This window comes from Apis mellifera, linkage group LG10 (genome assembly GCF_003254395.2).
Source record: "Apis mellifera strain DH4 linkage group LG10, Amel_HAv3.1, whole genome shotgun sequence".
Taxonomy (NCBI): Eukaryota; Metazoa; Arthropoda; class Insecta; order Hymenoptera; family Apidae; genus Apis; species Apis mellifera.
This window is the reverse complement of record NC_037647.1, coordinates 4,526,954-4,542,681: the sequence shown is the minus strand read 5'-3', so window position 1 is coordinate 4,542,681 and position 15,728 is coordinate 4,526,954. Positions and strand designations below refer to the sequence as shown.

Below are 15,728 nucleotides of genomic sequence, written 5' to 3'. Positions count from 1 at the left end.
AATTGCGGGGATTAATTGAAATTAAAAAATTAAATTGAAATTAAAAAATTAAATTAAATTGATTAATAAATTAAATTGAAAGGATTTTTTATACAGTGAAAATTTATTACAAAATTTTACTTTGAAATTTCCGACACGATCAGCGGCCATTCCAGCCAAGGGTGGCATCACCATTGCAATCACTGGTGTTATGGCGCTCATTATGGCAGTTTCTTCCACATTTATGCCGAGCTCCCTCATATGTATCGTCAAGTATGGATAAAGTACATAGAGCGCTGGAAATGATGATTCAAGACTACGTAATTATTATTAAAAAAAAATAAAAAGGAAAGGAAGAAAGAAAGAAAAATTAAGTCTTTTGATGCTTGGTCGAGTAAAAAGTACACGTTTGAAAAGAAAATTAATACAAAGTTGAGGAAAGAATAAGAAAAATAAGATTTATAATTTCATCAATGGAATCTCGATGGATTAATAATGTTTTTGTACGTGAAAAAATTATGAATAACAAGAAATGGATATAAATATTAACGATAAAGAAAATATGTAACGTTTAAATACATACTCGATGCTTGAACGAAGAATATCATTTTAAGAGGTAGCAACTCCTTGTGCCGGAAATCTTTGATGATCCTCCGGAAAAAACTCTTTATCAGCATCATCTTGTTATTTTCGAACAATGGTCACTCGTATACAAGAATTTCGTAAGTGATAATTCCAGCGTATAATTCCAGTCAAATGTTAAGAATTGCATCAAGCATCTGATATATTTTTTAATAACACCTCGTTACCGTTGCATACTTTTTTTATTTTCACTGGAAATAAGATAACTTTATATAAAACTTGACACAATTACACAATTTTAATTCAATTAACCAATTGTTTTTCTCTTCAAGATTTAAGATGGATGGAAATTAAATTTCCACAATACTAATCTAAGCAATTATTGATTTGATTGATAAAAATATTGAGAACAATCAGACAGAAAGAAAGTTCGTATCGTAATTGAGGTTCGTCATAAAAGAGGCGTCGAATTTCACTGAATCGATCAGTGACACATTTATTTCGTGGCAATACCGTTGCAGATGACCAACTTTGCTTCGTCGATACGTCAGCTGATTTTCCATATACGATCAACCTTATATCCAATAATAACCAGTTAATAACTTGTTATCGAATAGATTTAGAATATTCGAATAAATTTGGTCAGAGGATTCATTAACCTGAGATTAATTTTTCAAAAATAACAGTGACGAGTTAAAGAGATGTTAGATCAGAGTTTATCATTAGTTTAACAGAACAAGATTGTTATTTCAAATCATGTAAAATCTTATGGAAATATTTGAGTAAATACAGATTAATATTATAGTTAAATCATTAGAAAGAATGAATAGGGATCTTAAAATTATTTTTTTTTATATATCACTGATAGAATATTTGTTAAGTAAGAATAATATTTAGTAAATTTATCGTTTGATAAGTTACTTTAGATTTTTTGTTACATGAATAGATATAGTTATATGCTATTTTAAGAATGAGGATGTTTAAGACTAAAGATTCTAAAAGCTTCGTTATTGACAGTAGACAAGAAACAGTAGCCCTGACAGTGCACGATGTATCAATACGAATGTCATGATTTTTACATAACGGTTTTACAATTCACACCATACGCCGCGTGGTATGTGTCTGTTTCGTTATTGTACGTCAATTTCCGGTTTGAAGAATCAATAGGCGGCCAAAATATACGTATGAAATAAAAAAAAAAGAGAAATGATATTTTTGCTATGTTAAAAGAAAGATAATCTGAAAAATGAATGAAAAAAAATAAATAAATAGAAAATTGCTCGTACTAGCAATAAATAAAATTATAAATATAATTTTTAATAAGAAAATTCATTTGATTTTAAAGATTTGATTCATATAATTTTAATTTAAATTAATACTACGATATAAATAAATAATAATATTTATTGGATTTAATTGGAATTTTCAAAAATTATTTTATTTTATATTTATAAAAATCACGTATTTAATGAAAAGAAAAAAAAACATTTACGGAAGAAACGGGAAAACAATTCATTTCAAGTCTTATCGTCTATTGTCTAGCCTTCAGGAATCATGATCCTCGATCCTCTGAGCAAACCTTCTCTCATGTTTAATTCATTTTTCGATTATCTTTTGATTACAATATAATACTTTTTTAACAACGATCATAGGAAACGAAACATAACGGGAATCGAATGATTTCGATCGAAATAGTGTCTAGTAGTATTAAAATGTCGTATGCCATGAAAGAAAGATATCGATTGAAATGGTTGCGTGACGTACTTACATACCTTCTTATCGTGAAAAATGAATAATTCAAATCGATGCGTGAGACGGAAACCGAGATGGTAATTAAACATGACAAGATTACGTAATTCTACGTTACGTGTCAGACGCAATTGATTATTCAAATATCGGGCATATTTTTCTCAGAGATTTATTCAAGTTATCGTACGTTAACCTGATATTGAAGTGTGATTCTAATAAGTTTTGTAATATGTGGTATATTATTGTACTAAATTTGTTATATTATATATATATTCGTTTCCTCGTAATATCTGAATCAATGAAAAAGGAATGGAATAATTTCTTATTTGTTTGAAAATAATTGGTGATTAGTATGCTTATAATGTGTATGGAAATTATAATAGATAATAATTAATTCCATTGTGTGTAAGTTGTTTTATTCAGAATTTTAAAATGATGAGATTATTTTGCATACAAAAAATATATCTTTTCAGATTTCTTCCTATCTATTTCTCTTCCTTTATCTCTTAAATCAGATAATCAAAGATATACGATATTAATTTAAATTGATATTTGTTGTGCAATAATGTAATATAATTTATATCAATTTTACACATGTTAGAAATTCGATATTAAGAATGTACAGTAAATAAAATATTCGTAATGATACAATATATTAATATTCATATAATTTGTAACAATATGATAACAATTTATAATTTGTCTTGCTTTTGTATTACGCTACAATAGTTCATATAACATTTTCCAACAGAATTTTGAGACCTTTTAAATTGTAATCGCGATGTAGGAATGGAATTAAATTGCGCAGAAATAAGGAATAGAATATTAAAATTTTCATAGCAATGTAGCAACGATTAAATGCCATTCCGCACCGCGTTGTTCGTTTGAATTTTCGTGTTTCTTATATGCCAATCTTTTAATGCCGAATGTTTTCAAACGCACAAACGATAACAGTGTCGCTTGTACGAAGTTCAAGAAGCAATCCATAGTGTACAGTCTCGGATAACGTGCGTTTGTTTTTAAAAACAATCTCGATAGAAATATTTTAATTTTACAACATGTATTGCCACTCGTCTAATCACCTACGAATCAAATAACGTTGCCATGATCGAAAAGCATGCTTCTGAAAAATATTATAATAAAAAAAATATGCAAAATTAATAACGGTACGTGAAAAATAATGGAAACGGTTAAGTTTCCAATAATGGAAAGAATTAAAACTTCAACTTTTTGCTTTGTGAATTTATTTTATAATTATAAACGTGAAAGATATTTATTTATTCATTTATTTTTAAATATTATCGAGGAAATTGACCGAGATGTGCCAATAATATATTTTTTTTTTTTTTTTTTTTTTTACATAAATATACATCTCTTTGACACGATAGTTTTTACGTTAAAAATATCACATTTTATCAGCTGTCGCGAATAATCAGAGTATTCTTGTGATTTTTTTTTTTTTTCTTACATTATATTAATTTCGAAGAATTGTTGAAAATGTAAGTTCTTATATTTGAAATGATTTTTTCTAATTTATTTCTAATTCAAGATAAGTAATATAGAGACAAATAATTATCATAATAAATTATGATAGGATAATCATAATATGTTTATGATATATATGATTAAAATCATTTTAATTATTATGATTTATCGTTTCTCAAGACAATCAGACAATTATTTTCTTTGGGGGACAATTATAAATAAACATCACGATAATACATTATGATGATAAGAAATGTATATAAAAAAATAAAAATATAAAATTCGTGATTTAAGTAGATACGATGTATATATGTATGTTTTTTAAAACATAGAAAATTATATGCGTTTAAAATCATCTAAAAACAAAATTCTTTGCATTCCATTTTTACATACATACATTTCTTAATCTTCTTTAATTTTCTAATTTTCCAATTTTCAATTCAAAAAAATATATAAATATATCCTTAATTGGTTCATGACATCAATCGAATATCGAACGAAACGCTAAAACATTATTGAAATCGAACGAGACATCAACGAGACATAAATATTTTCTACTTGGTTACGAAACAATTGTTACCACGAAGCAAAATACCATACGAGGTATTTTCACAAGGAAACTGTCCATGACTTCTCTCCATGGTGGAATTGCAGCAATCAATAGCTCGATTACGAGACCACGAAGACAAATCCTGCAGAACTTTTTTTGAAAAATACATGAATCAAGATATGTGTCGAGATAGAAAAGTTAATAAATTTCTGCATACATATCCTTTTATAACGCAGAATGGTGACATAACGAATTGAAGGTCGGGATGATATTTATATGCAACGCGATATCTGTTTCCGGAGACTCGAAGAATGTTAATTTTAACATTGAAAAAAATACTAGTTCGAAATTTTTCAAATTTCTTATATCTTCTTCCGCTACAATAAATTTCCTTATATTTTATTAATTAAGGTAGAAAGAATTTTGTGGTTTTAGCAATTTGGCAATTTTATAATGAAGTATGATTTATGATTTTTTCATTTTTTTTTTTTTAACAACTAGATTGTGTTAAATAGAAAGAATTATGTAGCAATTTCTCTTCTTACATGTTACATTGTGATGCAAAGATTTAAAACTTTCTACACTTTGAAGTGGAAATGTTAGCTTTCACAATGTTTATGGAGTCAATACAGCTGCAAAAAGTATTTGCTCGCTGTTGTTACAGCATTTAGATATATTATTTAATTAAAACTATAAATATTATATTTCATATTTCAATTTAGAAACTCTTTTATGTAATTATAGAAATTTAATATTGTAAAAATGAAGTGAATTGTAGAAGTGAATTTATCAATTCAAAATATGTATCATGTAACAATAATATGACAGTTTCTCAAAAAAAAAATAGAAATAAAATAATTACAATAATTTTCGATTATATAATAATAATTATATAAAATAGTAATAAAAAAAATTCATATCTTTGAGAATTCACTTTCGATAATGAATTGTAATGCTCGAGGAGTTAATTTCAATATGATTATGATATTGCTATACAAATATCTTTTTTTAAGCATAAAACTAAACTTTATGTTTCCTTTCTTTTTGCTCATAAATTCCATTTAAACGTAACCTTTCTCTTGAGTAAATCAGGCTTGCCAACTTCACAGTCATTTAAATTTCATTAGGTAAAATAACATAAAATTAGAATTATTAAGACATATTTTTAACGAGTGAATATCTTTATTATATTCAATTATTGAGAGGAAAACTAAAAGTGGATTATAAGAGATTTAAGAAAATGATTCTTTGATTATCAAAATATTGTTTTATAAAAATTTGTTTTGAAAGTCATGAATATTTATTATTAAAATATAAACAAAAGTTTCATTCATATCCACATTCTATTGAAATACTTTTCTACGTTTCTCAAATTCCAATTCTATTGAATTTATTAGCAGTTTTATAATGATTAATTAATCATACGTATTATAAAAGATAGTCCATTGTATTTACCGACGATGAGATAACAGTATTTAAAACTACTAAAGCAATTTTCCATCCGATAATTATTGCTAATTAATTTAAAAAAAATGTATAATACAGGATGTAAGCGAATGTTTAATCGGGAATTTATTTTTTTAAAAATTTATATAACATTACTATCTTATTTATCTTTATCTATCTTGTAAAGATCATTTTATACATTCATTTTTAAAATATGAATAAAAAAAAATCTTATTTTGTTTCATTTTAATTCAAAAAATAGGCATACACAATGAATAAGTAAAAATTCAATTTAAATTAAATTAGATTTCTATATAATACATCCTGTATTATTATATTAAAAATAATATTCATATGTTAAATTACAAATATTATTATTAGGAAACTTTAGCAAAACTGAGGGTTTACTTTGAAACTTTTGGAACATCTAAAGCTATATTATATATTAATTCTGTTTATAGTTTTATTTTCGATATACAAAATAAATCTGTTTCTTTAAGAATTCAATCATTTTGTTCGCAATAATCAAACACGTTTCGAAAAGTATCATATTTTGGGGTAATTTCTTCCGTTTCTTTTCAGAAGAAGCATCTGAACAGACGAGGCAATAGATTATGAGATACGACACAGTAATTACCACGAATTGTCAGCGTTGTCGGAGCTGAATGTTGGCCCATTACAAATGTAATTGCATAACTCGTGCAGCGTTGGACTTTGTTGGACGAGTCCGAGTGCTAAGTATTCTCTTCCTGAAAGATTCTCTTACTTCTCTTCGTTTTCCCCCATCTTTTATTTTTCTCTCTGTCGTTCTTTCTTCAATTTGGAAAAAATTGAATGAAATGGAAAAAAGTTTGCACGCGAGGTTCAGAAGTTTGAACGCATAATGGTTATTAAATAATTGCGTTCAAACAATGACTTGTGGAAGCATACAGTGGCCGAGCAAGAAAAAACGTGTCTGATCTGAGTACAGCGATGATTATTTTCAGAAATTTGCCGTGTCGAATCGAGGATAATATATAACGATTTTAAAATTATTTTATGCACTATTTAACATGTTATTTTTCTTTTGAATTTTTTATCGACACAATACGCGATCACATTCCTGAAATGCTCTGCCTCTGTATTTTCTATTAATTTTTGATACAGAGTTTTTTTCATTGTCCTTTTACGTAATAAATGTCTCTAAGTAGACGCGAGTAATCAACGAATTTTCTCTAATTCCTTTCTTTAAATTTTCAGGTGGGATTTCTAATTAAAAAGAAGATCGATAATGCCTGTTTGAGAGAAACATTTGTGCCAAAGCAAGGACAAGTTTTTCCTAATCGATCCTAATGTATCGAGGCTCGTAGAAACAAGGAGAACTCAAGTAGTACGGAAGTCTCGTAGCTCAGTAACCTGCGACACGTTTTCTATTCAAGGATTGGCATTGCATATGGAATCTCGCGAGGCAAGTATCATACTATCATACTAATTTCTGTTGTTTGATCAACAAAAAAATAGAATAAACCAATCCAAATAGATTTAATTATTAAAATATTTTCTTTTATAAAAATATATGTATATCTTCTTTGTTCACGAATGGAGTAGATGTACAAACTATTAATGTGTTTAAGTAATTTTTTGTTCTTTCAGTTTTAACCCTTTTGAATATAACTTTTTGCAAGAAGATGGATAATAAATTTTTATTATTTTGAAAGATTGTATAAAATATTCAAAATAGAAAAAACCAATCCAAATAGATTTTCATTTAATTATTAAAATATTTTCTTTTATAAAAATATATGTATATCTTCTTTGTTCACGAATGGAGTAGATATACAAACTGTTAATGTGTTTAAGTAATTTTTTGTTCTTTCAGTTTTAACCCTTTTGAATATAACTTTTTGCAAGAAGATGGATAATAAATTTTTATTACTTTGAAAGATTGTATAAAATATTTAACTTTCTCAATCACTGCAACCTATCAATGATATGTCAATAATTATTATCATTGCAATTGACATACTTTACTGTGGAAAATAAATAAATAAATAAATAAATAAGAAACCTGTCTGGAGTTTCGATTCAAAAGAATTATATTGAATCACATATATATATGCATATGTGTGTATGCCATCATAAATCTCCGCTATTATCCATTTTATCTGATTATGTGGCCGGCGCTGCGAACGAGCAAAAATGGCATTAAAATTGGTGCAGCGTGACCAAAACATTCTATACATATTTTTGTTTACCAATGATTTTTTTTGTTATCGATTGATAAACAAATTCATGAGAAAAATAATCCTTTTTTAAAAAAAAAAAACTTTTAAACGAAAGTCTATAGAAAAATGTATTGAGAATTGATTGACAAAAGAATTATTTATGATTAAATAATATGATGTTGAAAGTGAAGAATAGAAAATGTAATAGATAAAGATAATAGAAAAAGAAATGGAGAGATAATACTTATGAATATTCAGATAAAATTTTTGAAGATTTATAGTTATAATTAAAAAGTTAATTTTAGAATTACATTATAGGATTAAATATCATTTATAATATTTTATTGTTGTACAATAAAAAATATTTTAGGTCAGTGATTGTGATTTAAACACAATATATTGTATAGAAGAGAAATAAAAAGAAAACATGTCGTAATTTAAATCAATTTTTAACAATCATATTACTTTATTATCATATAAAAATGGAATAATAAAAGAACGTGTAAATGGAATAAAAAAAAAAAAAGAAGCATCATAGTACATCTATTGTAAGTAAAAATCTCAAAAAAACATCGATAATTTCCAGCAATTAAAAATAATCAGGAAATAGATTTGTCCTGTATTCTTTCATTCTTTTTTTTTATTGCTCGCAATTATCGTGAATTATCTAATATTTCACATACAATTACTATTACGTTCTAATTAAAAATTATAGATAAAACTGAGTATTATCCAATTAATCGATTTTATAAAATAATTTGTACCGTATTAAAATATATCCATATTGATAGAATCAAGTAATTACACGAGCAAATATCTAATAATAACTAGATTAGAGTTGCACAACTCGAGGAATCATTTTACAAGTAACTATCTATTCCATGATAAAAAAAAAAAATTACCAAGATCGTGTCTAAAGTTCTTATATTTCATAGATGTATGTCCATTATATCTAAAGATTTATTAGAAATATGAAAAAAATTTTAATAATTTTAAAAAAAATATTAGGATTTAATTAATTGTAAATAAAGTAGAAAAATAAAGATTTATTAGAAATATGAAAAAAATTTTAATAATTTTAAAAAAAATATTAGGATTTAATTAATTGTAAATAAAGTAGAAAAATAAATTAAATTATTAATTTAAAAAATGATTTATTATATTTACACAATCGAAACATTTAATTTAGAAACATTTAATTTAAATTGAACGAAAAAAAATTGCAAATGAAATATTAACAATACAGTGATTATAACGAATGGCTATTAGCAATGATGACTCGAAATAATTATACCGTTTAAAAAAATTAAATTTGAATTTAAACGGAAACTCGGTTTACTTAAGTCAATTTAAGAGGATATATATATAGTAGTTATTTGACATTTGCATTCATTAGAGATTACAAGGTTTGATTTAGAGAGTAGATATGGATCTGTTGTAAATAGAATTTTCTTTGTATTTCTAATGGACTGTGTATTCTTAAATAAGGAAAAGAGAATGGTGATTGTTTATAATGGAATGAATGAAGTATTTTACTTCGTTATAAAAATAAGAAACGTTGATAACAAAATATGCACACAAGCTAATTCACTTTTGCAATTAGCGAATTATAATTGATAACATTATAAATTAAATTTTAACGTCACAATATATCATTTTTAATTCATTATGAAAGAAAATGAATTTTTTTCTTAGTTAAGAATCGAATATTGAACTTTAAATTTTATCCTAAAACATATATTGTGTAAGAATTAAAATTTATAATTTATAAGAAGGAATGGTTAATTCTCGAATAATATAAAGCTCTTAAAAACATTGAGATAGAAGAGGTACGTGTCACATGGTTAATGCTTTTAGAGAATAATTATTAGATCATCGCTATCGGTAGAATAAACTATTATTCATGACAAAGAGGCTGTCGATGATTCAGTACAATATTATTTAGATAACAAAAGTTTAAGAAACAGTGTCAGTATGCCTGAATTACTTTTCCACATACATATATATATATGAAGATGAAAAGATTCTGATTAATATGTAAAAGAATTTAAATTTTCATTGATATAATAAAAGTGAATATAATGAATATTTGGACGAAATGGAAAAAAAATTTTCGAATATTCTGTACGTGAAACATTTTTTTACTTAAGAGAATATTAAGTCATCTCCCAAAGTTTTAATATTTCTTTTTTTTTTTAAATAAAAATTTTAAACGTCTAATATAAATGAACAATTATTTTTTCCGTGTTCATTCAATTGCAAAAAATATTCCCAGAATTATATTTAAAAAAACGTTGAAACATTGATTATTATCAAAGAATACTATTAAGAATTCCATGTATAATTCATCATATTCTACATATGTACAAATTAAAATTAGTATCTTTAAATTGTGAATTTCCTTACAAAATTAATACACGTTCGTGCCATATTACTCAACATATTATCGTGTTCTAAAATAAGCAATATTTGTAAAATTAAAAGGTAATAATCGTGCATCTGGTAATCTCGATTTCAAATATTTATAGTTTCGTCATCTCAAACGTGACATTATGCTCAATATGGTAAAAAAGAGTAATTGTCACATCGGAGGTGATTATACAATAAATTCACACATATTTTATTTTTCCAGCTAATATAAATCTATGTTATAATTTTAGTACAATATAGTATATAATACAAGACTAGCAGAATATGTTATTTAATGATTTCATTTAGTTATTTGTTTTAATTGAATTAATTAACATTAGAAAATTTCGTCTCGTTTAAACAATTTCTACGTGATTTATTTTCATGCATAAAAGTATGTATCTTTCATAATATTTCGTATAAATATTTACATTAAAGATTTTACGTTGGAGTCTCTTAGCCTCATATCGAAGAATTATTATTGATAATATTTACATATATAAACTTTTCATCGAAATGATACCACTATACAATCTAAATTGATTCTGTTGTATTCCATCATACATAATATTCCATAATATTCAATGAATCCATGAAACATTTAGCTGAATGATTATACGTATACATAAATCTTTTCCTGGTAAAATTTTTTAAGTTTAATTCAATGTTCCTTTCTCTCATCGCGGTATCGGTCTGCAAATCTTCTTGACATAGATTTCCAACAATAAGTAAAATCTATCGTTACGTAAAAACACAATGGCGACCGTTACCAAATACCATGCAAATTTACGAGTTTCTCTTACGAGCAATGAAATATCATGCTTATTGTTGAACATTTTAAGTCGATTTTATCAAGGATGTAAAGTAGTTAAGTTTTAGCGAATTCTAAAAGTTTCTTGGATATTGTACAATCTTTTTTTTTTTTTGAAAAAGATTAATATTAGGATAAATCTCGCGCTAATGGAAATATTTCGTGATTTTGATTAATAATAACTGTAATAATTGTTTTTTTATTTATTCAAAAAGATTAAGATTCAAATTTCCCTTCATAATTATTAAATTTCACGCTATTTAATTAATGCTATTATTTTTCATTTGCGGTCTAATTATATGTTGATCCGTAACAAATCCATCCACTCTTGAAACAGATTTATAAATAATAAGGAGATACACTTCAAAGTTCGTGCTGTTTCTTAAAAACGCTATTCGTTTTATGGTACTTTATAAATTTGTGAATATAAAGATTTATAGAAGATAAAATTTCTTTTTTACTAACTAAAGAAACTAAGAAAACACTTTACGATATTACTAACCAAGGTTTCTCTCATAAATAGTAAGGGTTAAGTAAAAGTGAAAGAGGAAAAAATTTTTAATTTTCTACGATCAAGAAGTGGAATATAGAATATATTTTTTATATTTTCCAGAAATCAGGATATTTTGAGCCAAATATTATACTTTTAACACTTTATATGTTATTATGTTACAGGAAATCGTTAAACCTAATTAAAATACCAAGAGGATGCACATCGAGAGAAACTGTCAAGGAGATTCAACGTAAGACGACAAGAGATTGGAAAGAGTTTCAATTTCTATTATCTCATGGCGACCAGACAAATCAGAAATAATTATAGTAAGCGTGAAACGCAACGATAGAAAGATGAATAGAAATCGAGAGCAAGCTGAAAGCTATGCGCCGATCCATCGCTAGAGGGGAAAGGAAAAAAAAAAAGAAAGAAAGATGAATAGATCGGGTGTTCGATTTCGATTGCGCTTTCACTGTTATATATATATGTGTGTGTGTGTGTGTACACGAACGTGATAACATCGACACCGTCGAACCAGGTCAAGTGCATTCAATAACTATTATACCTTCTGTGCCACTCCGTATGCACCTCCGGAGTGCATTCAAAGGAACTTACAAATTACGTTGTTAGTAGTCCGCGACACGCGTCACTACTAACACTGGATGACAGAGACCACGATGGTCCGATCTGCGTCATTGATCAATGATCCGAATGATGCGCCACTCAAAACAATTAGACGCAACAATTTATCGCAAACAATTGGATTTTTGATTGATTGTTATATTATCGATATTCGAATACTCAAGATACTTTGTTTATTTAAAGTAAGATTAAAAATTTGATTAATCCTTGGGAGGAAAATTTATTAGATGATGTTTGTCATTTATTGTGTAGAATTATATTTTACAGAATTATTGAAATTTAATAATTTCGATAATTTGACATAAGAATTAATATGTCTGGATTAAATAAATATTGGAAATAAAGGAATCGAATGAATAAAAATTTCAACAATATATACTACAATTCGTACAATATATTATAAGACACGTGTTAAGTACAAGTGAAAAAATATTAAAACAATTTGTTGCAAAAAATATATAAGAAATAATAAATTTCATCGTAAATAAAAATTCGCTTATTAACTTATTATCTGTATTCATTATGATTAAATTTTTATTTTTGACATATTGAAGAGAATGTATCGTTCACCTCGAATTTCTTTGTGCTCCATTTTACTAGATTTCCGGAAATACGATCATTCGAGGCCACTACTCTTCGACTTAAAAAATGGTAAACAGGAATTGAATAATTCAACCGTAAATTTTGTAAATTTCTTCTAACCAATGACAACATGATAGCTACATAGATATAAAAAGAATAGAAAATGTTGCATATCCTTATCCAGGAGGAATAAACAATATGGATTACAATATATTCCTTCGATGTTTTCAAGTAGATCACCATAAGATGGATCGTCCAATGGATCTTTTATTATCAGATTTATGATATAGAAAAATATTCATCACTAGTCAATAATTTAGTTTATTGATTATTTATTATTATTACATTAATTTAATTAGTTTAATCTATCGTATCATAAATTCCATCGAAGCTCAGAAAAATATAAAAAATATGGAATAAACAATTGGGCTACATAAATATTAAAAAGTATTATATCAAACTTCGAAACGTATGGATTACGTTTTTCTTTTTCTCCATTTCCTATCAGATTTCCGGAAAAACACGATTACTCGAGGCCATGACTCGTTGTTTTTAAAAATGGTAAACAGGAATTGATTTTTAAAAATACGGAAATTTACTTCCTAATTTTAGAAATTTATTCAAAGGAAAACTCGATTTCAATTTAATAATAATCATTTTCTTTCTTAAGCATCAAAAATGATGTCAAACTCCAGAGTTGGAAAACATCAACAATCGTTCCCCTTCGTTTTATCAGATTTCTGGAAACACGATCGCTCGAGGCCACGATCGCTCTCCGCGTTAAAAGTGGCGGAGAAGAATTGAAGGAATATTTAAAATTCACCGAATGTCGTGTCGGGGGCGATCTCGTTGAAAAGCAACACTTTATTAAAAATTCTCTGCCTATTAGCTCTAGCCACGACTCTGCCAAGTCTCTCGAGAGCGTTGAAAGGAACTCACAAATTACATTATTAGTACCCTCGAACACGCGTCACTGTTCGCATCGGCGTGGACGAGCATGGACAATTTGTACGTGATCGATGAATGCCCACTTTTGCACATTTTGCCACAAACATTATTTTGCACATTTTTCGAAAGAAATTTTTCTATTTCCACGTATTCGAATATCGGATTAAAGATGTTAATTTAATCATTTTAAAGGAAAACGAAAGATGAACTCAATTGTCTCGTCGTCACTATTATGAAAGAAATATTGCATTATTTACACGATTTTAATTTAAAATAATTTACATAATTTAAATAAATATCAACATTTCGTGCAATTTAACATCCTTCGTTTATGTTTCATTTTCGGATACTTTCAAAGAGTTTTCATCTTTGTATATATTTTTTATCATCTTTGTATATTTTGTAAATTTTAATATATGTTTAATGAAGTAGAGACTTTGATAAATAGATCAAAATTTTTTTCAGATCTTTGAAAAGCAGTAAAAAAAAAAAAATAGGATGGACGTAAGTGACTAGTTTAGATTATTTATGCTTACTATGTAAAATTAATTAGTTTTAATATCATTTTGAAAAATTCGCAAAATTATCATTGCAGTTATTTAAAAAAAAAATAATATTTAAAGAGGAATTGAAAAATTTCTTTTAATTTATTTGTTATTTGGATATAAATGAAATGTTAGAATGTTGATACAAAGTAGATATTATTTTTTGAATGGAATTGGAATAATAATGTATTAAATATTAATAAATTTTAGTAAGTTTTAGTAATAAATTAAAAATATCTGAAGTAAAATAAACTTCTATAAAATTTTTACTATTTTAAATGAATAAATTTTATGCTTATGAAATTTACATATTAGAGCTTATTAAACATTTTTATATTTCAGTAATCTTTCAAGATATTAATTCAAAATACTATTGATAATTTCTTAATAATAATCTTAAAATTATTTCAAAGCAAAACTAAATATAAATTAATTCCTAAATTAATAATAAGAATTATGTATATTATCTATAAAATTATTAAAAACAGTATTCTTATTTTACTAAATATTCGAATAAGCTAATATTATTTAACTTTTTTACCTAATCATTTCTATTAAAAAATTCTTTCGCACCAAATTTATACAATTGGACAATTACTCGACAAAAATTACCATTAACTCTTTAATATTGACAAATTTTTATTATTTTAGAACGTGGAGAACCGCACAACAACCCGGTAACTCAACGCGTGTACAGAAAATATCAAAGAGGAAGTAGTAATATCACCAGCCAATAAACAGGCTATGTCTATTCATACAACCTCGAGTACACACACACACACACACACACATACACACACATACACACGCAATATTCTTCATTCACCTAACTACACCAACAACAATTACCCCAACAGCAAAATGAACAACTTACGTTCGTCCACCATTCAATACCAGGAAGAAGAGGCATCAAGCAATTCGTCGTCTACGAATTCTCGGCCAGCCACGAGGACGTCCTACTTTCCAATTAAAAAAAAAAAAGAAAAAAACTCTCGAATTTCCTCCACGAAGTTCAATTTCTCACACTTTTGCGTGCGCGATATTTTTTCATAAAAATTTATATCCAATTTTTAGATTTGTAAGAAATTTTCAACAACAAATTTTTATCAAATCGATTTAAGAAATCGAAGATATACCGCGATTTCGTATCAGATGGGTATTTTTTTCTTGTGCATGATCAACTTCGATAACGAGTTGGAACGATCGAAATTGCGATTTCTTCTAGACCCGAGGTGACGAAGAAGTGACGATTACAGATGGGTCCGTTCTGCGCGCCGTCGAGCGCACTACTGCTGGGACCGAT

The 15,728-nt window shown here is 26.5% G+C and overlaps 1 protein-coding gene and 2 long non-coding RNA genes across 5 annotated transcripts in view; 2 read left to right on the top strand and 1 right to left on the bottom strand.

The window, feature by feature from the left end:
- LOC102653659 overlaps positions 1-7,129 on the top strand; it is a 26,443-nt gene extending 19,314 nt beyond the window's left edge. For both annotated transcript variants that reach the window (XR_003305423.1, XR_001704441.2), the window contains 2 exons: positions 6,374-6,529; positions 7,031-7,129. This is a non-coding gene — a long non-coding RNA (uncharacterized LOC102653659). The remainder of the gene's footprint in view (positions 1-6,373; positions 6,530-7,030) is intronic.
- The window catches only part of LOC725192 (major facilitator superfamily domain-containing protein 6-A), a 22,232-nt gene extending 6,504 nt beyond the window's left edge, over positions 1-15,728 (bottom strand). The window contains exons 1-3 of one of the 2 annotated variants that reach the window (XM_016914381.2): positions 15,300-15,728; positions 563-812; positions 121-295 (exon numbers count right to left, since the gene is read on the bottom strand). In XM_016914381.2, coding sequence (XP_016769870.2) covers positions 121-240 — 120 coding nt within the window. In that variant the 5' untranslated portion in view covers positions 241-295; positions 563-812; positions 15,300-15,728. The remainder of the gene's footprint in view (positions 1-120; positions 296-562; positions 813-15,299) is intronic. The other variant, XM_001121067.5, reaches the window with a different exon arrangement.
- LOC107965056 lies at positions 8,496-12,133 on the top strand. The gene is made up of 2 exons (XR_001704442.2): positions 8,496-8,543; positions 11,891-12,133. It is a non-coding gene; the product is annotated as an uncharacterized LOC107965056 (long non-coding RNA).